The 21,850-nt window shown below is 51.7% G+C and overlaps 1 protein-coding gene across 1 annotated transcript; it reads left to right on the top strand.

Moving 5' to 3' along the window:
* Positions 1 to 221: 221 nt before the first annotated feature.
* TOM1 (target of myb1 membrane trafficking protein) lies at positions 222 to 21,480 on the top strand. The gene is made up of 16 exons (XM_074580439.1): positions 222 to 419; positions 8,496 to 8,580; positions 9,468 to 9,546; positions 9,688 to 9,837; positions 9,950 to 10,084; positions 10,340 to 10,486; positions 11,507 to 11,623; positions 12,069 to 12,202; positions 12,872 to 12,905; positions 13,491 to 13,599; positions 14,636 to 14,756; positions 17,201 to 17,276; positions 19,495 to 19,554; positions 19,900 to 19,936; positions 20,046 to 20,153; positions 20,464 to 21,480. The coding sequence occupies exons 1-16, from the start codon at positions 368 to 370 to the stop codon at positions 20,526 to 20,528; spliced, it is 1,509 nt and encodes a 502-aa protein (XP_074436540.1). The 5' UTR covers positions 222 to 367; the 3' UTR covers positions 20,529 to 21,480.
* The last annotated feature ends 370 nt before the right edge of the window (positions 21,481 to 21,850 follow it).

Below are 21,850 nucleotides of genomic sequence, written 5' to 3'. Positions count from 1 at the left end.
GTCCCGGGGACCCAGCGGGCGGCACCGGAACCATGCGGGTTGGTGGCGGTGACAACGGCACGCGGGGGGACGTCACGCCTGGCTGTGTGACGCCGTGATCTGCGCTGGTTACGGGACGCCCGGTCACCGCGTTCCGGCTGCCAGCGCTGGTCAGCGGCAGCCGGCGGGTCCCGGCCGCGCTCCCCGCCCCAGCCCCGCGGCGGGGACGGGACGGGACGGGCGGAGACGGTTACGGGCGGTGCCGCGCGGCCCTCCCGGGCGTCGGCCGCTGGCGTCACAGCGGGGCCCGCGCGGGGGCCCGCCCCGGCCTGGCGCGCGGGTCACGTGAGCGGCGGCGGCGGCGTCAGCTGATCGCGGCGCGGCGGCGATGGACTTTCTCCTCGGGAACCCCTTCAGCACCCCCGTGGGGCAGCGCATCGGTGAGACCCGCGGCACCGCGCCCCCCTCCCCGCCCTCCCGCCCGCTCCCCCTCCCCCGCGCCCCCGGGGGTCGCCTGGCCGCCCGCTCGCTGGACCCCTTCCTCCGGGAAGCGGCGGCCCCCGCCCCCCCGGCGGGACGGAGAGGGCGTCGGCCAATGAGGGGAGGGCTCCGCTCTGATTGACGGGCGCTGTCGACCAATAGTGGGCGCGCAGTCTGAGGCGGCTCCGTCGGCCGCCCCCGCCAGCCAATCCGTGCGCGAGGGGGTCTTCAGGTGGCGAGGCGAAGTTTCTTCACTTAAAGGGGCCGCAGGCCGGTGGTCCGAGCCACGCCCCCCGGCAGAGCCGAGGTCCCTGATTGGCTCGGGGCCATTCCCGCCCGCACCTCCTTGGGGGCTTCGCGGGATGGGGTGGGGGGGGGGCAGAGCGGGGGTTGCTGATTGGCTGGGCTCCAGCCGCAGTGGCCTATCACATCCTGGGCGGTAAGGCGCCGCGCTCTCCCTGAGGTGAGGGGGCGGTGGGGGGCGGCCATTGCCCCGCTGGAGGCCGGCCAGGGACAGGGGCTTCGGGTGGTCTGGCCCTGGCGTGTCCCGGCTCACCCAGTCGGGTCAGAGCTCCCTGCCGTAAAGGACAAGTATCCCGGCCATCCCCATGGGTGGTTTCTCACCCCATACTTCCCAGCAGGGCTGTCCCCTGGACCTGTGGAGAGGACCGCCTCTGCGCCACGGGCCTTCCCACAGGACCGAGTACCAGCTGCGGCAGTGAAATCAACAGCAGGAGCGTAGCATCCACTCTGTGACCTTGCAGGCCCGAGAACAGGCAGTCTCTCTTAGTCACTGTGCTCAGGTCAACTAGATGAACACAGGAGAAGGATGTCGTCTGAGAAAGGGGAGTGAAGAGATGCTACAGTTAGAAAGAACACGACTGTCAACAGCTACACTGCTCTCAATACAGAGATGCAGTTCTTAAAAGACTTAGAATAAAGATTGTTTCACCCCATGTTGAATTGTCAAAGGGCCTTCAGGTTGTGCTTGAAGGTCAATGTTGCCTGTTTAAGCTCTCCAGCTTGTGCATTGTCCATTTGTAGTTTATGCACTTGCTCAGTCTTGCATATTGTCACTTGCACAGATCTTTTTGTTCTTCACTGTGAATATCTGGTCCTTGATCAAGTTGGTTTTGGTGTGTTCGCACAGATGAATAGGCTGCTGTGGCCAGGGTGAGAAGGGAGCAAGCAGCTGCTTTAAGTAATGCTTTTATAAGTGCTGCTTATTTTAGAGGCTGCCCAAACTAGTGTCCGAATGATGTGGGTCAGGGGCACAGCGATGTGCCACTCTCTAGTGTTGGGCGAGATAGGTGAGACGCACTACAGCAAGGTGGTGGAAGGATCACCAGGGAAGGTTTTCTGTAACAAAAACCTCCAGATGATATCTGACGTCTCCCCAGATGAATGTCACATGTTTCATCACACTTTCCAGGAGAAGCCGTGTCCGGCCCTTTACAGAATGAATGCTCTTTGATTCCTTCAGTGAGCACATCAGATATGTTTTTGTGTTTGGGTAGAGGCAATCTGAAATTATCTTTAGATGTCACAAATCACTTCTTGCCCTCCAGATCTTCTGATCAGTATAAGTAGCCAGATTGTAAGTGGGTTCTGTCTGGGCTTTGCTTCAATTAAAGAAGGGATTTTCAAGCAACAAACCAACAGCAAAGAAGAGGAAAAAAGTACTTCAAGAGTGTTGTCAAACAGGAGTTTAGAGTCCTTAGTACCAGAGGTGTGACAGTAGATCTTAATGACTGGGGTTGATTTGGGTTATGGCAGTCCAAAGGGGTGGAGGAATTACAGCGTATGAGAAAGGAACTCAGTGTGGAGGACTTGAAAGGACTGGTGGCTGAAAATATGAATGTCTTCTCCTTTTGAACATTGCCTATCAATCAACATCCTGGGGACATGGATAAATGCTATCTTCCCTATTTAATTTGAGACGCAAACATGACTTACCCAAACTTGTTTGGTAGGTCCATGGCAGCTGCATGTTGAACCCATGAGCCTGATCACCAAACCTGCTACCGCTTTGGGCTGTCTGCAGAAAGCTAACACTGCGTCCTTGTAAATTACTTGGGCAAAGTCATGTATGCCTGATGCAGCTTATAAAGTCTAAAATAGCTTTGGATGAAGGCTATGGAATAAAAAAAAAAAAAAATCCCCTGTGGCACACTGCAACAAAGTTCTCAAATTCCTTCATTAATGTTAATCTAGTAAATCCCATTTATTTTGCTGACAAGGAAACTGATGCTCAGATAATCTCAGTGATCTGTCACAGAATGAGTCAGCTGCAGAGGAGCAGGTTTTCTAGCTTCTTACTCCCAGCCCTGAGATTTAGTCACAAAAGTTGCCACTGTCCTGTTTTTGGACCCTGATGTTTCTTCCCAAGTAAGATGAATACAGGCTTGTTTGTTTGGGTTTTTTGATATTTGTTTTTGGTTTGTGGTGTTTGGGTTTTTTTTATAAACACAGTACTTCTGACCAGTGGGAAAATTTCCAAAGAGTGCTGAAGCGTCGTAGCTTGGATTCCCCCCCTCAAAAGGGAAATGCACTGTGCCTCCATCTAGGAGCTAAGATAAACTTCAAAATGGAAAATCTAATTTCAAGGTGAGAGAGGAGAGGAGGATGGAGAGGAAACCGCCAACGCTCTCTCCTGACCCTGGAAGTCTGTAATAACTAGTAATTATAGCAATACTGAAAGGGACAGAGACAGTTTATTTCAGTGAATGAGGGCAGGCAAGGGAGAGAAGTAACAGTGTAACGCAGAGATGAAAAGGATTTTTTTATGGTTGGGACCTAGGTTAAGCATGAGAACCAAGAAAAGTTGAGACCGTAAAGAGGGAGCAGGTAAGAGAGAGCAGATTTCCTCTGCACATGGGTGAGTAAGAGGGGCAGGTAGAACACAGTATGCCAGAAAAATCCCCATGGCCATTTGATCCCACCTTGCAGGTGTCCCTGCTCCCCTCTCTGAGTTGGGACCTCGGGAGCTGGTGGGAAGCAGTTACCAGCGGTTACCAGTAATGCTCTCCTCTCAGAGCCAGATGGTCCCATGCAAGGCATCGCTTCTCAGAAAGGCATTGGCCTTGTCTTCTGTGCCCGCTCTCTCTGGAGGAGAAGGGGCAAAGGCAGCAGTTGAAGAGTTGTTTGATCCCTGAGAGTCTGAGCTGATTCGCAGGAAAGGAGCAGGAGGAGGAGTTCAGAGACCCGAATACCCACAGCGCAATGTCAGTGTGAGTCTGCATCCACCATCATCCTTGAATTAGGCTTGGAGCCCTATCTCTGTTCTCTCTAGAAAGTGGGTTGTCCCCTCTGTCTTTGGAGGAGCAATAAAGCAAGGCTGAACGGTGAAGTCCTGCCTCAGCTGGTGTTGGTTTCCTCGAGGGAAGCAAAAGCATGAGGCTTAGGAAGGAGACTTGAACTGGGTGCTAATTTGAGCCAGGGGGTTATGAATCGAAGAGAGGTTGGGAGAAAGGACTGTTGCGTTGCTTTCTGCTGAACCTGCGCTGTCTTGTGCAATGAAATGCTGGTGACCTGTTGAAAAGGGTGAGAAGACACTCAGCGCTTCCCTGAGGAATTTAAAGCCAGTGGGACTGAGCTCTTTCAGGAATGCTGGTTAAGGGCCTGGCTTGGAGGAGGGGCGTGCAGTCCCTGACAAGCTATGGCAGAGCACGTCACGGGCAAAGGGGTTTCTGAACAGCACCTGGCTGGTTATGGGTGCTTCAGAGCTGTGATGGGGAGCAAAGGGGACAGGAGTCTGCGCAGTATCTTCTGTCCCCAGCTCCTGTACTTCCCTGCGCTATTGACTGTACTGCTGGTGCGCTGCCGCAGGGACGGCTGGGTGGGATCGCCAGCCCCACACTGGGCTCCCCCCTGCCACCAGGGCAGGGACAATAAACTTGAAGCAAAGCAGTGAAATGTACTCATGGCACGAAGCAAGGTACAGCTCTGTTGTGCCAGTCATGCCGAGCTCAGAGTTGTTTCTTATCTGATGATGCTGGATAACTTTTATAACCTAGCTGCAGTCAGCAGGAGCACATCAAACGCCAGGCAGGAAAAGAGTCCATGCTCTGGTTCAACCCGCACCACGGTCCTCAGCAGTTCTGGGTCGATCCGAGCAATTTGTGAGGCAGCAGCCTGGAACCAGGCAAACCCCAGTGCTGTCACACCCGGGGAGCCGGACTGGCTGCCAAAACAATGTGGCTTTGAAGCGGCCCCGTGAAGGGCCTCCTGTACATTCAACAGCCAGTTGGTTTCGGGCTTGGAGGGAGACAGCATTCATACACCCGCCGATAACATCCGCCGGGGGGAATTCTCCGTGGCAGGTCAGGCTCAGCTCATTAGCACACAGAAGCAGATGCTGCCTGATGAGCCCCGGCAGGCAGAGCGCTGGGCAGGCAGCCGTGCCCTGCCTCCCGCGCTCGCTTTTTTAGGGACTTGTCGCTGTCCCCAGCCATCCCGGGCTCAGATTTCGCGAGGGGCAGACAGCTCATGTGCTAATTACAGCTCGTGAAACGGGGCCAGCCACCCTGATCCTTCATGTGACTAATGAATAGACTTTGTTTTCTTCCCTTCTGCAGGCTTTAGTAAAAGGGTAAAGTTCAGGATTTCAGGGAAAACGCCAACGTATTCTATTAGGCTTGGACAGTCCCTTCGTGCTTGGAAGCAAGGAGGATTAAAAGGTCATTAGCTCCAGCTCTCCCAAAGCCAGCTAAGGCCAGGCCTTAGTCTGTGATGGGTAAATTCAAATGCTTTGTCCTTGGAAATGCCTCATGGTCACGTTCCTGTTTTCCATATGCCCTAGTACTGCTCGTCCAGCTTTGTATTTTTTAAGCCCATGTTGCCTTTATGTCAGGTTTGCTGCTTTCCTGCTGCTCTTTGTTGACCAGTGTGTGAATGGGGGTGACAGTATCGGGGTGACCACAGCGTCGTGGGGTAACAGCGGGGCAGGGTGCGTCACTTCTGAGGAAGCCCCGTTTTCACTTATGTGGCCAGCCAGGTGAAGGAGCTCGCACGGTTTGTTTGCATTCCTGTCTGAAAAGCAAACCTGCTGCCTGACCTTGGTGGGACTGGTGTGTTTGGAGGAAAACTGGGGGGGGTGGGGGGGAGCAGGTTACAGAGTACCACCAAACATAGTGAAGCGAGGGAACAGTGTTTGCAGACTCATTTCATGTTCTTGTAAGCGTGGCCAGCAGATCGAGAGAGGCGGTTCTCCCCCTCTACTCTGCTCTCGTGAGATCCCACCTGGAGTACTGTGTCCATCTCTCGAGTCCTCAGCACGAGAAGGACATGGACCTGTTGGAGCGGGTCCAGCAGAGGGCCACGAGGATGATCAGAGGGCTGGAGCACCTCTCCTATGAAGACAGGCTGATAGAGTTGGGGTTGTTCAGCCTGGAGAAGACAAGGCTCCGGGCAGACCTTATAGCCGCCTTCCAGTACCTGAAGGGGGCCTAGAAGAAAGCTGGGGAGGGGCTGTTTGCAAGGGCATGTAGCGATAGGACGAGGAGCAATGGCTTTAAACTAGAGCAGGGTAGGTTTAGATTAGACATTAGGAAGAAGTTCTTTACAATGAGGGTGGTGAAACACTGGAACAGGTTGCCCAGAGAGGTGGTGGAGGCCCCATTCCTGGAGACATTCAAGGCCAGGCTTGATGAGGCTCTGAGCAACCTGATCTAGCCAAAGATGTCCCTGCTTACTGCAGGGCGGGTTGGACTAGGTGACCTTTAAAGGTCACTTCCAACACAACACATTCTGTGATTCTATGAGGAGGAGTGGGGAGACTTGAACAGCAAGGACTTGATGGTTAAAGGTGGTTCTCATTTCATCCTTGGTTTCTTCTGAAGCTCAGAGCTTTCCAGGCCTGTTCCCGAGTTGTGGTTTTTTTTCTTCCATGTTCAGTGTTTGTCTTCAGGGGTGAGAAGAGTGGATGTGGACTTCCTTTCATCAGAGCAACCCCTGTGTGATTGATTTGTGTGCTTCATTGCCAGAGGCAGCAAACAGTGCAGAGACACTTCTGGCTAGGCTGGGGTTCAAACCAAGGTGTGTCATGAGCAGGGGATGCTGGAGGACAGTGCAAGTGAAGGGTGGCTTTGTGACCATGCATGCCAAGTCCATCAGACCAACCTGAGCTGCAATCTGCCTGCCGGCAAGGGTGGCCATGTGGTTTCACAGAGCAGGAAGGAGCCTGGAGCTCTGCTACTGTACCGAGTCCTGATCACAAAGGAGCCCTGACGGAAAACATTTTCCCCCATGTGTTACCACAGCTTCACCCATTCACTGGTATATGCCCAGGTGCACCAGACAAGTTCCCCTGTAGCCCACTGCCCTGGATATATTCTCCACCACATCACCCAATGGAATGCTACCTCCTTTGCCTCACTGAGGAAGCTTAGATCTGCAAGAGACCATGATTCCTATATAAAATTAATACTCAAAGTGACAAAAGTTCACCTGAATCAAGGGGCCTTCAGGATATTACGGTAGTAGCCAGACCTTCAGAAAGGTAGAAGAGCATCAAGAACATTCTGCCACTCTCCTTCCCTTGATTGCCCTTTTCCATCTGGCTGTGGCCACAGTGTAATCAGCATAATTACAGTGTAATCAATACATTCCACAGTCAACAGAAAAGGTGGTGACTGGATTGTGTTAAGATTTTAATAGGTTGCTTCATGGTGTGGTGTGTAATCTGCGGGAGGGACAATGTGTCTAAGAGGCTGCATTGCACAGTGCTGTGAATAGCTCTCTGCCTGTGCCTTAAAAACGGGACATCCCAAAACATCATGGATGTGCTTACCCAGGCAGGAGTTAAAAAATCTTCTTCTTCCTGTGTTATGGCCCTATCCCATAACTGCGTGAATGGGCATTTCATTTCATTCCCACAGAGGGATAATTAGCTGCTGGGTCAAAAGCAGGAAAAGGCAGCTCTGCAGGGGAAGGACCTCTCCAAAGGGGTAGAGGACCCACAGCAGCAAGGGCCAGCAGTTTTGAAAATGCAGGCACTTTTTTAAGTACCTTGTTGGGTCTGAGCTCTCCTGAAGAGCTCCTGGTAGGTGCTAAACCGGTCTGGCTAGTTTTAATTCTCTTGCCCCAGTGCTAATTCAGGCGTTGTATAGGATGGGAGAGCCAGGAAGGATGATTCTTGTCCTCTGCCATCTGCTGTGTCTATGTGTTTCCCAGTGGTCTGGAGAGTGCTGGGGTCCTGCCTGCCCCGCTGGCGGTTCTTTCCCCCAGCTGCTGGCAATGTCCCTGAAGGCATCAGTCAGCTGGCGCGGCCGGAACCAAGACAAGGCTGATTATAGGGTGGAGATGCTGGTGCTCTCAGTAATAGCTGCTCATTTCCCAAATCTCTGCCTTGAATAACATCAACGCTCACTGAGGAATTCCTAATTAAAGGGGACATAATCAAAGCTGAAACAATATTGCTTTGACTTCGGCCTGCAGTCCACTTCTGTCCATACTCCCCAGAGGCCAGAAGATCAGGAGGAGATGTAAACGTTGAACAAGAGAGAGCCCTGCTTTGGTTGTTTATGTATGCTTGTTTGTTTTTATGGGGCCCATGTAAAAAGAAGGGGGTTGATTCTTTTGTCTCCTTAATTTGGTGCAAACCAAGAGTGGTGCCATTGACATTAGATCTGTGTCAGTGTGACCAGACCAAACTCATGGTTTCTGGCCCTGTAGCAACAAAGCAAAAAAGCCCCCTTTTCTCCAGCTGTGGAGCTGAAGTCATGCTGAGCCCCCTCCCTTCGTGTGCAGGACACCAGAAATCACACGGTGTGTGTTTGTGTGTTTGTGTTGTGGAGCAGGCAAAGTTGAGCAACCATCCGTCCCTGTGCTGGCCAGCCTTGTGCTTTGCAGTGGTGACACCTAGCGGGGAGCACTTGGTGGCCTGGACTTTGCAGCCGGATTCAACTCCTTGCATGTTGTGGTGGAAGCCAGGGAGAAGGTGGCTGGGCTCTGGGGTGTCCTGACAGCTGAACAGCAGCCCATGAGAGTGCCAGGGCCACTCTTAGCCTTGCTGTGTCTTGATTTCTGTTTTCCAGAGAGAGCTACTGATGGGTCCCTGCGGAGCGAGGATTGGGCTCTCAACATGGAGATCTGCGACATCATTAACGAAACTGAAGAAGGGTAAGGGAGCTGGCAAGGGTACACATCCAGCGGCAGGTCCCAACACACCCTGTTACACTAGATCCCTAGACTGCAGTGGTAGCATGCGCTGGTGGAGCTAATAAGCTAGGCTTCCAACAGTCCCTTAGATGAGACTCTACTGGGAGACCTAGAGACACAGCAAAGATGTCAGAGCATCTGTTAGATGCTTCCCTGTAATATTTGTGAGCACTGGGAGCCATTCAAACAGGCCTTCAGAGTCCCCAGAGAAACCTCGATTCAAGCTAGGCTGCCTCCCATCTCCCAAAGGCATATTTGCAATTCTTCCACTTCATTTTATTCCTCCTTCATACCCTTCTCTTTCTGTCCTCTGGGAATGTAAAAATCTGCAGGCTGGTGACTGAGGAGAGAAGAAAATCTCAGGCTGCTATTCAGTCCTCTGACTGTGTGAGTCCTGCTGGGGTTCGCTTCTCAGGTATTTTCATGTATGGTCACTCAGACATGCGCAAAGTGGGTGGGGGAGCCCTTGTCTCCCTCTCCCTGCAGGGAGATGTTCAGAAATCTGCCAGACTTGTTAACTCTGGACCTGGGGATTTGCCAGTGAATTCAAGGGGGACTGCCCTTTCTCACAGTGGAGATGTCAAGACCAGCATGTAAAAAAGAAGGTGCTACATGGAATAAAAAGTGTAGGTTTCACTCCTGCTGTCCTACCCCACAGGATGCTGACAGAGGATTAGCAAGCTCGGTTTCCATCTTCACAGTTGCATGAAAACAAAGTCAAACATCTCTACTCACAGAGCTGTCACCACTTCTTTTCCATGCTATCCTCACAGTGCAAATACGCCTGTCTCTGCTCACAGTTCTCAGTCCCAAGCTGTGGCCATTTGGTGTTCTGATTTCTCCTGCAGGCCCAAAGATGCCTTCCGAGCCATTAAGAAGCGAATTGTAGGGAATAAGAACTTCCATGAAGTTATGCTGGCTTTGACGGTGAGTGGTCAGGGCTCTTTCTCAGCTCTGTGATATCCTGCTGTAAAGCTGACTCCCTGGCTGAAAAGACATGGGTACCTAAAGCCAACAAGGGGAACACATGTAGGTAGAGAAGGCTATAATGTTTCATTGCTTTTGAAGGTCCTGGAGACATGTGTCAAAAATTGCGGCCATCGCTTCCATGTCCTTGTGTCCAGCCAGGACTTTGTAGAAGGTGTCCTGGTGAGAACAATCCTGCCGAAGAACAATCCACCTGCCATAGTGCATGACAAGGTGCTGACCCTCATCCAGGTGAGCCAAGAAGCATGAGCATCTGTGCCAGTTCAGAGAGTGTTTGTCTTTAGGTGTTTGTACTAAAGACTACTGCAAATGGTGATGAGCTGTACTGTCTCTTTCTCACCAGTCCTGGGCAGATGCCTTCCGCAGCTCACCGGACTTGACTGGTGTTGTTGCTGTCTATGAAGACCTGAGACGGAAGGGCCTGGAGTTCCCCATGACTGATCTGGACATGCTGTCACCCATCCACACACCACAGAGGGTATGGGACCATTGCTGAAGAGAAGGGTATTGGGCAGCTGCCATTCTGGAGCTATGAGGGGACTTCTGGAACTCTAGCTTCCGTTTAGAGGGCTTTCGGGGAGCGAGAAGCTCCAGAACAGCCTCTTTGCTGGAAGAGATATTGAAAAGAGATGGGGAGTTGCCTTCAACATTTCTCTCCTAATTGTACTGTCCTGTCAGCTGTGAGTGTCTAACATTTCCTTCTCTCTGTCACTTTTCCCATCTCTCTCTGTAGACTGTGTATAGCTCCGACTCCCAATCCGGACAGAACTCACCTGCAGTCAACTCCCCTCAGCAGATAGAGTCCATCCTCCACCCTGTCACCCTGCCCACTGGGAGAGGCACATCCAGCGATGCGCCCATCACACCCACACCAGAGCAGGTGAGTTGGACACGAGCCCCCGGGTGCTGCTGACTCTCCCTGCATTTGGGGGCTGTTTCACAAACACTGTTCTGGGACTTCTGTCTTGGTTCTTCCCCAGCCTCTGTCCTCAAGGAGCCATTCCTCTAAAGCACAGTCCCTCGAGAGCTCCCCGGAGCTCCATTGTGGTCACAGTGATGAGCTGGGATACCACAAACACAGAGTGGTTGTGTTTTCCTAAGACAGGGCTGCTTGCAGGTAGAGGAAAGATCTGGCTACAGGGAAGCGGGGAAAGGAGACACAGAGGTTTTGAGCAAGGTTTTGTAGTGCAGTACAGCAAAAGCTTGCTCAGTAGATGCCTCCTTATCCTCTTTGTTTATCTCGCCTCACTGCTGGCTTTACAAGAACCAACGCTGTCTGGCTATGTGGTTTCCAAAGGCCAGTGCTTTCTCACTTGTTTCCCCATCCTCTTTTCTCCTTCTTCACCCTGACTTCATATAACACCATGTTTAGCACCAAACCTCCAGCTGTCAGTAGGTTGCATCCCCGTGCAGAAGAGAGGGTAGAAACTGTTCTCAAGAGGCTCATTAGCAGCTTGTGAAACCAAAGGGATAAAGCTTTAACTGCACACTTAGCCGAGGCTCGCTTTTTGAATGGCAATTCTTTTTTTTCCCCCCTCTTGCGCCACTTTGGAAATGAAACAATTCGAGTGGCTGCCACACAGGAGCCGCTAGCTGGATTTGAATAATAAGAGCAGCCTGTGCTGGCTATTAAAAATCAAGGCTAGGCTAGTGGCCAAATATCCCGGGTGAGGGCCTGGCATCTGTTACCAGCCAAATGAATCTGATGGTAAGTAATGGAGCTCCCTTCTGCTGGGAGCTCCTTAGAGCTAAACTGAGTGGTGACAAATGAGCTCCCCAGTGGCTTTTCCCTTCGGCTTTGTGAACGAGCACACACAAGCAGTGCACTGCCTTTCAGAGCTGCCTCAGCTATCTCCTGAGTCTTCCCAGGCGGAGCTCTTACTTCCCCTCCCTTTTGCAGATCGGGAAGCTGCGCAGTGAGCTGGAAGTGGTGAATGGGAACATGAAGGTCATGTCGGAGATGTTGACGGAGCTGGTGCCATCCCAGGCTGAGTCTTCTGACCTGGAGCTGTTGCAAGTAAGGAATGCTGGCGGGGCGGAAGGCTGGCACAAGCAGCTTGATTTAGCAATGATTTGATGGACTGGGGCATGACGCATGCCAGGTGTGGGGAACAATTGGACAGTTTAGTGTGGGACTTATCAGGAAGTGATGGGATAACGGAGACACAGGGAAGGTGGTTTCAACGGCCAAGGGAAGTTGGACTAGTGAGGTTGGAATCATCTCACATGGTGACTTGTAGCCTGCGAGGACCTTTCTGGGGGATGTGTTACATAAGAGGCATACAATTATTGCCTGTAAAGCACCGACTCAGTTTATCTCTCACAACAATATCTGTTGCCCATCAACCCTTAAAGACAGACCCCAGTAGCCTCTGGGTTTGTCTGTCCCAGTCAGACTTCCAAATCTGTGAGTGCTCAGCCTTAGCCTGACCTTTGTGGTAACTTCATCTTTCTGTGAGCAGGAGCTGAATCGGACATGCAGAGCCATGCAGCAGCGTGTGCTGGAGCTCATTCCCCGTATCCTCCATGAGCAACTCACTGAGGAACTGCTCCTCATCAATGACAACCTCAACAATGTGTTTCTGCGCCACGAAAGGTACCTCTCTCCTCCCTTCTCTGCCCTGCTCTTCTACAAGAGTTTACTGCCCCTTGAAGGCCTTCTATCCCACCCTTTTGATCTGCCGATGAGTATAATGCTCAAGATGCATTAGCCTGTATCATCTATCTTTGACAAGAAAGCCAGTTCTCAGTTTTCGCTGATTTATTCCTGTCCCTTCAAAACTGCTGTGTAAGTTACTGATGGAATATAAAGATATCCCTGTGACATAACCCAGAAAAAGGAGAGAACTGCATGGAAAGATCTGGTTTTCTAGCCCGAGACAGACAGGGACAGAAAGGACTTGCCCAGGTGGGATCAGCACCCCTTTCTTTTTTCTTCTATTTCATCAAACCCTCTCTTAAGCTAGGATGAAGTCTGGAGAATTTAGTCCCTGTGTCTGTATGGAGAGCTGGGTTTGAACCATTTTTGTTAGAAGTAGCTCTGGAGGATCACACGAGGCTTCCTCACACCACCTCTCAGGAGACATCAACTCTGTGAGCCTTGTTGTGGTGTCTTCGGTCTTGAGGGGGAATTGGGCCCTGAGCCATGGTCCCCCTTTCCTAGTATGTAGGAAAGGGCAGTCTGTGCCAAGCTTTATAAGAAATCTCTTGGGCTGAAGCTACTAAGCACACGCTACTGAAATGCATCCTGTCATCTTTCTTGCAGGTTCGAGCGGCTTCGGACAGGGCAGCCTGTTAAGGTAACTTGGAGCCACAGTCCTCCTGTGCAGCTTGGTTTGCATCCTGCAGGTCCGTCAGCGTCCTGCTGAATTGGAGAGAGGTTCGGTCTGCCCCACTTACAAGCTATAGGCTTTGCTCTCCCAGCCCGGCTGCACCAGGCCATGCTAGTGTGCCGGACACTCCAGTTCCCACTGCCTTCTCCTTCCCTGCCACTGGGAGCCTCCCTCTCACCCAAAGAGCAAGAGCAGAGCAGCAGCACTTAAGGTTTTCTGGTATTGAACATCGAGAGGACCAATTCCCATATGAGCCCCTGTTGTCCTCTGAGCACTGCCCTGTCCTCCGAGCCAGCACCTCCCGTGCTTACAGACATCCAGCAGAGCTGGGAGGCTGGCTACAGAGGTGTGTTCTGCCCTGGGACGCTATTCCCAGCCAGTTCTCTGGTCACTGTTCCCCTTCTCACAAGGAGAAGCTTCACAGCTGATATCTTTCGATGGGTACAGAAGGGATTCCGTCTCCAGTGTTAATAAGCTAGGATTGCAAGGTCAGGGTGTCTGAGCTGCAGAAAGTCTCCACCATCTTCCTTTTTTTTTTTTTTCTCTTCAAAGGCACCAAATGAGGCAGAGAACAGCTTGATTGACCTGGGACCCAGTACTCCTTCTGCAGTGAGACAGCCTGAAGTCACCAACAACCTTTCCTCTCAGCTGGCTGGAATGAGTATGTTGCTATGCAGTTTTCCCCTCAGTCCTTCTCCCGTACTTCTCTGGGAATCCTTTCTTTCATGCCCTTGAATCACATCCCAAAATTATTAAGTCACGTTCATAAAGCAACCTAGAGAAATAGGGTGTTTTGTCAACTAATAAACTCATGAATAAACTTGTATTTGCCCCAAGGCACAGAAGCACATGTCTCAGCATCCACACCTCATGTTGTGCAGGAGGTGGACGTGACTTAAGAAGGACCTCAGCATTAGGCTGAAGCTCAGGACTGGGCTTTCCAGCAGGGTAGGGGAGTAAGTCACTCCATCTCCAATGCCTAGCGGCAGTGCAGTTGGCTCTTGCTGTGTGGTGTCAGGCTGATCACTGGGGTCTGGGAGAAGGAAAGCAGCAGAGCAAAGGCAGCCATGAGCATCTTGGGCTCGGGACCCAGGATTTGACAGGTTGTTTACTCAAAAAGCCTGAGGGGTCCTGAGGGTTCTTCAAGACATACCAACATCCTACATAGCACTGCCTGAAGCTCTCACTAGCTGTGAGCACATGTAGAACAGCTTGGATGCAGCTACAGAAAATTGGCAAGACTGTTTTTAGAGACAAGCCAGTTGAGATATTTTTCAAGTCAGGTTTTTTCAGATGATGCCTGAGTCATGAAAATCCACTCATCTGTCTCAGAGGTGCTTGCCCAGAAGCACAGGTTATCCTCTTCCACAGGTTAAAGAGCAACTCCTTCTGAGTTGTCTTAAATGGTCAGGAACATCTAGCCTTCAGCATTAGCACAGTAAATTGATGCTGCTGTTGCTGCCTGAGACTGAGCTAAAAATATCTGCTGAGCAGGCGAAGAAACTGCTTCTGTTACTTCACCCACGACACTGCACACATGCACAGACTGTGCTGCAGCTGAGGGGCAGGATAGAGGAGTGGGCCTTGGGCAGTTTAGCCTGTTCTGATGCTAGATTTCCATCTAGCACCCTCCAAGCCCACGGCCCTCCATTTACTGCTATGTGCAGTCTGCTCACCCTGCTCTCTCTTTCCCACAGACCTGGGCTCGAGCAGCGTAAGTGCGGGTCTGCACTCCCTCGACACCTCTGGCAAGCTGGAAGAAGAGTTTGACATGTTTGCCCTGACCCGTGGCAGCTCGCTGGCTGAGCAGCGCAGAGAGTGAGTGTAGCAGCCCACTCTGCCCTGTCCTGCCTTCTTGCAAAGGGGGAGGGCTCAGGGCAACCGGGGCTGTGACCCCAACCAGCAGCAGTTCCTGGGAGACAGTAGGATGCGATAGAAATGCACTCGTCTGACGCAGTGTCTGTAGGATGACCTGTGTGTTCCCAGTCATTCTTCCTGCTGCCGTCATCTCCTCTTCACAGTGTCCTCCTGGGCATGGGAAGAAGGAAGCAGCCTCTACATGCTCATGTCCCTCACCACTGTGTCAGTGGACTGTGGCACCACATATGCTGGGGAGGCTTAGCGTCTGGAGATGAAAGTGTGGAGTGGGAGTAGCTAAGTTTTCTTGTCTGTCTCTGAACTCATGTGCCCTGACTTGGGGTGACGTTGAATTTGGGAATTGCTGAATATCGATGCGGCCTAATGGCGGAGTATTGAACTGGAGTGCAGGAAGTATGCAGTCAGTTGTGGTTTGCCAGGCAGGGCACTGCTCTGTGCCTCAGCTTCCCTGTTGGTAAGTGGGACTGATGTTTCTTCCTCCATACTGTGTTTGAGACCTCCTGGTGTAAAGCACTAAGAGTTGAGTCTCCGTAGTACTGGCTGAAATGAAGAGGCCTCTTCTGCAAAGAGTGGATTTCTGAATCCTTGTTCTGGGAGGAGCCGCAAGAGCTGCGCTGACCGGATCCCTTTGGCTTGAGAGACTGCAGCTGATCTCACTCTGTTTTGCCTGTCAGAATCACCTACTGCTCTCCGTCGGTCACCAAGCAGTAGAGCCCACAGGCACATGGCTGCATGGCTGCCTCCAGCCCTTAAAGACCTGTGCTCCTGATCTCCATTCACCGGAGTGCCTTGTTCTGCAGCTAGGCAGTAGCAATTAGGGTCTCTTAAGGATGTCTCCTTGCGTTCCTCTGCCTCAGACTGCTTCTGGTAAAGGTGGTGGGGAAATCCGTGGCTTACACACAACTTCATGTGTTTTGCCCATGGGTTTCCCCACCACTTTTAATGTGGCGTGTGCTGCCTGAGGACAGAGGCAGTCCAGGACAAAAACAGTAATGCCAACAGCACCCAATCTGGGTCTGAAATCTGAACCACTGGTATGTGCTCCACGCTGGAGGCTGAGGGAGATCTGGGCAGGGGTGGAATCATATCCTCTCTGCTGTGGCGCAGTCCTTAACAGACTGAGGCTTGTGATCTCAGCACAAGTAACGAGACATCTTCTATTTATTCCTCACTGCCCTCCATCTGCCTGTTCTTGCACTTCTGCCAGGTAGCTTCTACTCTCGCTGGCTCAGGCGTCCCATTTCACTCACCAGCCTCTGCTCTGTGTCTCCCTCCGTCTGAACAGACCCGTTGCTCTGCTGCTCCTGGACGGGACGTGCTGGCAGGAGAAACAAGCAGGGCCGCTGGGGTTTGTTCCTGACCCCCCCATGCTTCATGTGTGTTTCGGCGAAGCAGTGCTTGAAACACCTCAAGCCTTTCCTGCCATTCTTCCTCATCAGTGGCATGATAGCAGCGTTGTACTTCATCCTTGATGCCATTGTTCACAGCGGCCCCTTCACTGATGAGCACTTCTTTGAGAAGTTTGAGCGCCGGTGGCCCAAGCCTTTGGCCCCCAACAAAAACAGCTCCACTTGATAGTCTGTTGAATCTGCAAAAAGGGGCCCAGGAGCAGCTGGAGAGGAGACTTGCGGAGAGTGTCTGGGAGAGGCTGCATTGTCCCAGCATGGATGGACTGTTTTTCCCACTCTGCGTGGATCAAATGGTGACGTGTGCATTAGCATGTGTGGTAGCAGCCCAGAGGGGACACAGAAATGGGTTGAGGGAGACTATGGGTGAGACATGTCTGTGTGTGGAAAGAGGTTGCTGTAATGGTGCATTTGGAGACCTTGAAGCAACATTAGGCTCTTCTGATCATCCGGTCTCACCTCCTCTGTAGTATAGACCGGTGAGACTCCACCACCATCAGTTCTTGAGTGGTATTGGTTAAGAGATGTTTTTGAGCTGTGTTTGTGTCTGTGAAGGTAGGTGAGTATGAGGGGCTTGTTGCTCAAATCCTTTCTAAAGTAGCTGTAATCTTCTGGTTAGTTATCTCTCTTTCAATCCCACATCAAATGCATGTCATGGTTGATGCACCTAGCTCTGTAAGTCTGTATCTTAGGCTGTTGGATGGTTGTTTTCATATGATGCCTTGTTATCCTCCTGTCATGTGCCAGGGCTGTCCTGTGGTATCCCACCGTGATGTTGCAGTGAGTAAATTAGTCTGTTTTGTGGTGGGCTACACCTTTAGTAGGGGTTTTGCAGACCTTTCTAGAAGCTCTTGCGAACAGAATAATGAGAGATGAAAAGCTGTGCAGTCAAAAGCCCTGAACATATGTTTAGGAGTTCCTGCTCTTCACTTTCAGGCATCTCATCAGCCTGTGTGTTATCTAACTTTATGCTTTCAGGGTAAAGTACGAAGATCCCCAAGCCTCCAAAGGACTCGCTGGTGCCCTGGATGCCCGGCAGCAGAACACAGGAACGGTAAGTGGCCACAGAGCTTTTACTGCATCACCAGGAATGAGAGTATCCTCCTTACTCAACAACACAATAAATGTGCTGTCTGTTTGGAAGAAATCAAGTATTTAACATGACTGATGATAACTCACAGTCTCCACAACCCACATTTCCTACCTGGGCTCTATACCTCATTCTTTAAAACCCAGAGGTGGGGAACTATGGGAAATCTGGGGTTGACCAGTCAGTAACAGGATGGCCTCCTTATATCTGCAGGGAAATTTCCGCCTGGAAATGTATGGTTTATTCCACTTCAGCAGGTTTCCAAGTCCAGTTGCCTTCTCTCTGCAATCAAAGAAGTAGACCACCTGTACTAGTGTGTTCTTTCCCCCACCCTAAACCCACTGCCTCCCTTCTCCCTCACCCTCTGTGGTAGCAGCTTTCAGTGCAGACTTTCTCTCGACCAGGGGGACTCTGGTGCCTCTAGTGATGGAGCCCAGCTGACTAAGTGGATGATGCGGCAAGGAATGGTGAGATCATGGAGCGCCAGCAGGGAGGAAGGAGGCTGGGGCTGCTGAACTAGAGGTGGTGCTGGCACAGCACATGAGGATGCACAGCATCAGCACAGACATCAGCAGAGGCTGCAAACTGAAATGTAGCAACCCTGGTCTGGGCCAGTAGTGGAGACCAGGGTTGGGAAGGAAGGAGGCAGAGTGTCAGTCCTTCCTCAAGTAAACATGTCTGTTGTAAAAAATCCTAGGAGCTCTGAGGCCAAGAGAGCATGTGCCACTCTTTGAGATAGCGGGTGGCCTGTTTTGGGGTGGGTGTCTGGGGCAGAGGCCCTAGCTGGTGGCATCATGAGGAAAGCTGCTGCCATTCATTCCCCCTGCAGCCTCTCCTGCTCATCATGAGCTGCCCCATCTGGAGGAAAACACATTCCAGCTTTTACCCTGTTCAAGGCCTCCTCTAACTAAAGTGTTTGAGCCTTCAGGCTGTTGAATTTGGTCTTTTGGCAGCAAGAATTCCTGCAATTACATCCCCTCAGACACACTGAGGCGTTGACACACTCCCAGGTCTGAAACTCATTAGCCTGTCTTCCTGAAATGGGCACTGCCCAGATTGATGTCTGCTCTAGGAAGTTTCCCCACATGCTGTCCAGTTGGCTTGAATGCGCTTCTACCTCAAAGAGTTCCTCTTTGGGTAGACAAAGCCAGTTTGCTTCAAAACTTCTCTAATCTCACACATCCTCTTCCATCCCCATTCATCCATCTGCCACCTGTGGTAACTATCTGTACTTGCTCCCTGGCTTGGGGAAATCTGCCAGTCCTTGGTAAGAATGCGTTGATCTTTTTCTTGGTCTTGCTGTTTTCCTGAAAGCAAGGGAGCTATACATATTAGGAGACTAATAAATAAGTTCCCACAAATACTCTCTCATGCTTCTGCTTGTGGAGCCTCCTAGCAAGGGCTGCTCCTTGCTCAGCTTTGTTCAGGAACTCGTGACTGGAGAAAAGGATCTGGGGTTTTGAATCAGACTTGGTTTATCTCTGTCCAAGGTTATCTCTGTCCACTAGAAAGGTGTCTCCTTGCTACTTAAATTGGCCAGGGACATGAAGTCTTCTGAGCTAGCATTGTCCCTGCTGGAGATAGATAAAATTACTTTAATTTTAGAGGACTTACTTTCCCTTTGATGGGTTTCTGTAGTTTGGTGTGATGTCAAATCCTGCTGTGCTCCGTGATCCTACCAGGGAATCGCTTCTTGGCAGGTGTCTTTCCCCCTTAATGTGGTGCCAAACCTGGCACACCCAGTATCTTCAGCACTGCAGATTTTGATATCAGACTGTCACTGGTTTGTACAAGGGAGGAGGTGTGGAGAAAAGCACATCTCTGGTTCTCTGGCTGCCTAACACAAGCAGCCAGCTTTCACCTAGTGAGTCCTCACCAAAATGGAAAGCCTGGTCCAGTCCTAATACCTCAAAGCCAACCACCAAACCCCAGATGCTTTTAGTGGCACGTATCCTGGAAACTGCACTTGTCTGGGTGTGGATGGGGCAGAAGAAGCAGGTGAGCGGTGGCATCGGTAGCTGGGAGAGCTTTGCAGTGGCACTGGCTAGGTTTGGAAGGGCCTGAGCTGACCGAACAGTGGGGTGAGAGAGTTAGCTTTTGAATTGGGCTTTCTTTTTGCAGAGTGGGTTTCCTGAAACATGCTGTTTTCTTGGCCTCATCACACTCTTTCCTTCTGTCCCAGGTGCCGGTTCCCCAGGCCAATTTCATGGAAGACATAGAAAAGTGGCTCTCCACTGATGTGGTAAGTGAGGGGCTGCTTTCCTGGAGCCAGCAGTCCTACCAGAATTGTCTGTGGGGCTGGATTTCAGGCAGCGTACAACAGCACTGGTACTGCTGAATGCATGGCACAGGCTGCTCGGAGGGAGCAGGGGAGGAAAAGCCAAGGACACATGGATACCGCAGCGGTATAATTAGCCTTCTGGGAGGCACAGCTAATGAACTGAGGCTCAGGGCCACTCTAACATGCCTGTACTGCAGAAGTGGGGGGAGCACTATCCTGTCTCTCTCCATGCAGACAAAGAATCACATCTGTGCAGATGCCTTTGTCTACCTTGCTTCTAACCATGCCTCTCTCCTCCTACCTCAGGGAGAGTCAGAGGATGCAAAAGGCGTCACCAGTGAAGGTAAGACTTGCCAGCCAACCCCAGGTTTTTCTCCAGCTTTTTCTGGCAGCACCTTGGCTTTTCCACAAACCTCCCTCCTTGTTAATGCTCTGCCCTTCTCTTGCCCCAGAGTTTGACAAATTTCTGGAAGAGCGAGCAAAAGTTGCGGACCGGCTACCCACTTTGTCCAGTTCCTCAGCAGGGATGTCTGTCTCCCCTCCTGCTGCCAGCAATCATCGTAAGCAAGCAAAGGAAGATGATGCTATGTTTGCCTTGTGAATGCTATGGACTGGTATGCTGTGGAGCAAGAGGCTGTGTGTGCTGTTCTGCTTGCCTCCAACCAGGGGCCAGCAGGGGAAGGATTCTGTCCCCTTCCTCCACTCTCTTCCTGTTTTCCCTTTGAGTTGTTTTTATTTTTAAGCTGCTTTCAGATTTCAGATAATCTTTGTTGTGTTTAGGGATGTCACACAATAGACTTGTGAAGGGGGTTTTCAAAGCTGCTAGAGAACATGGGAGTTTGGTGGGCTTTTTTTTTTTTTTTGGTACAGTGTGGGCAAAGCGGAAGAAGCTTCCCATCCTCCTCTCCAGTGAGGTAGTCAAGATCTTGCCCTAGACACAGGAAAGGCTGCAGTCTGCTGCTAAAATCATTCCTGCCTGCCGGTTCCCTCACCCCATCCCTAGAATGGATCTCCAGCCCTCTGCCTGCGACCGTTAGACTGGAAAGCATGGAGATGTGAAGCGTTACTGGTGGCAGAGGAGGAACACTAATGGCAGAGGGACCCTGTTGCTCTAGTCTCTCTTGCACAAGTGCTTGTGGTATGCAACACCTTCCCACTCACAACCCCTTCTCTTCCTCTTCCTTTCCTCCCCCTCCCCGTCAGTTTGTCCAGAATCCTACCCACAACCCAAATGTTTCCGTTGCATGACAGCCAGTTACCAAAGCCCTTGGCTGCACACAGGGCTTGAGCTGCGAGCGGTACCCAGGGCTGAAGGGGCTGTCTGCTATGGGGTAGGATGTGCCTTCAGCAAACTCTTTGCAGTTAATTTAATTCTCCTATTATTATACTTCCCTCCCCTCTCTCCCTGATGCCATCCCACCTCCCTCTCTCACTTCCACTGATGCTTTCCACCACGTCGTGCCGCGGTGTGGGGAGCCTCCCCAAGACTCTGCTCAGGCCAACGCTGTAGAGTCCTCAGGGTAGCTGTGTGTGCTGGGGACAAAAAGAGCTGCGTTCCCTAAAGCAGAAGGCCCTTACATCGACACTGATATACCAGCGAGAACATGCTGTTGCTGGGGTAGCTTGTTCAGCTGGTGAGCACAGAGGTGAAGCGAGACATCAGTCATCTCGTGCCAGCAAAGCAGCCCTGCAGCAGCCAGGAGCTCCTCTGCACCTGGGGAGAAAAAACTTCTGAGCAAACTGCACACGCTTCCTAATTGTGAAAAGGCAGCCGGGGAGGAGGGTGCCAAGCCTGGGGCTCCTGCTCGTGGGGTTTCTTGTTGAGCGTGGGAGAGTTGCCTTTTTTTATTGCACATTAAAGGAGCAAAGTCTCGAGCTTCCCTTGAAGATACGCGTGTGCTGTTAGTGCTGGCGTGGGGAGGGGAGGACCCTGCGGAGGAGACAAGATGAGGGGTGCGACCATGCAGCCGCATTTGCTCTCCACGGAAAGGCAAGGGCACTGTGGTGCTGAGAGGAGGCACGGCGCTGGGGCTGAGGGTGCTGCGAGCCAAGGCAGGTGCTCACGGCTTTTTAGCACAGTCTCCTGGGGAGGTGACTACAGCACATCTCAAAATAGCAAGAGGGCGAGCTACCTCCTCACCTTTCCCTCTCTGCCTTGTGACCAGATCCAAATACCCACCTCGCAGCCCATAAATCACTTGGAGACATGCAAGAAATACAGTTCCTACGAAAGGGCTCTCTGATATCCACAGGGTGT

The sequence above is a fragment of the Larus michahellis genome, chromosome 1, assembly GCF_964199755.1.
Source record: "Larus michahellis chromosome 1, bLarMic1.1, whole genome shotgun sequence".
In the NCBI taxonomy this organism is placed as follows: Eukaryota; Metazoa; Chordata; class Aves; order Charadriiformes; family Laridae; genus Larus; species Larus michahellis.
The sequence above is the reverse complement of the archived record's forward strand: the minus strand, read 5'-3'. Positions and strand labels throughout refer to the sequence as shown.

What these genes read in the sequence shown, in the direction of transcription:
- TOM1 (XM_074580439.1), top strand. Translation starts at nt 368, where the DNA reads ATGGACTTTCTCCTCGGGAACCCCTTCAGCACCCCCGTGGGGCAGCGC. An exon ending in CTCTCAGCTGGCTGGAATGA is followed by an intron (nt 13,600 to 14,635) that starts GTATGTTGCTAT and finishes TCTTTCCCACAG; the next exon opens with ACCTGGGCTCGAGCAGCGTA. An exon ending in GGCAGCAGAACACAGGAACG is followed by an intron (nt 17,277 to 19,494) that starts GTAAGTGGCCAC and finishes CTTCTGTCCCAG; the next exon opens with GTGCCGGTTCCCCAGGCCAA.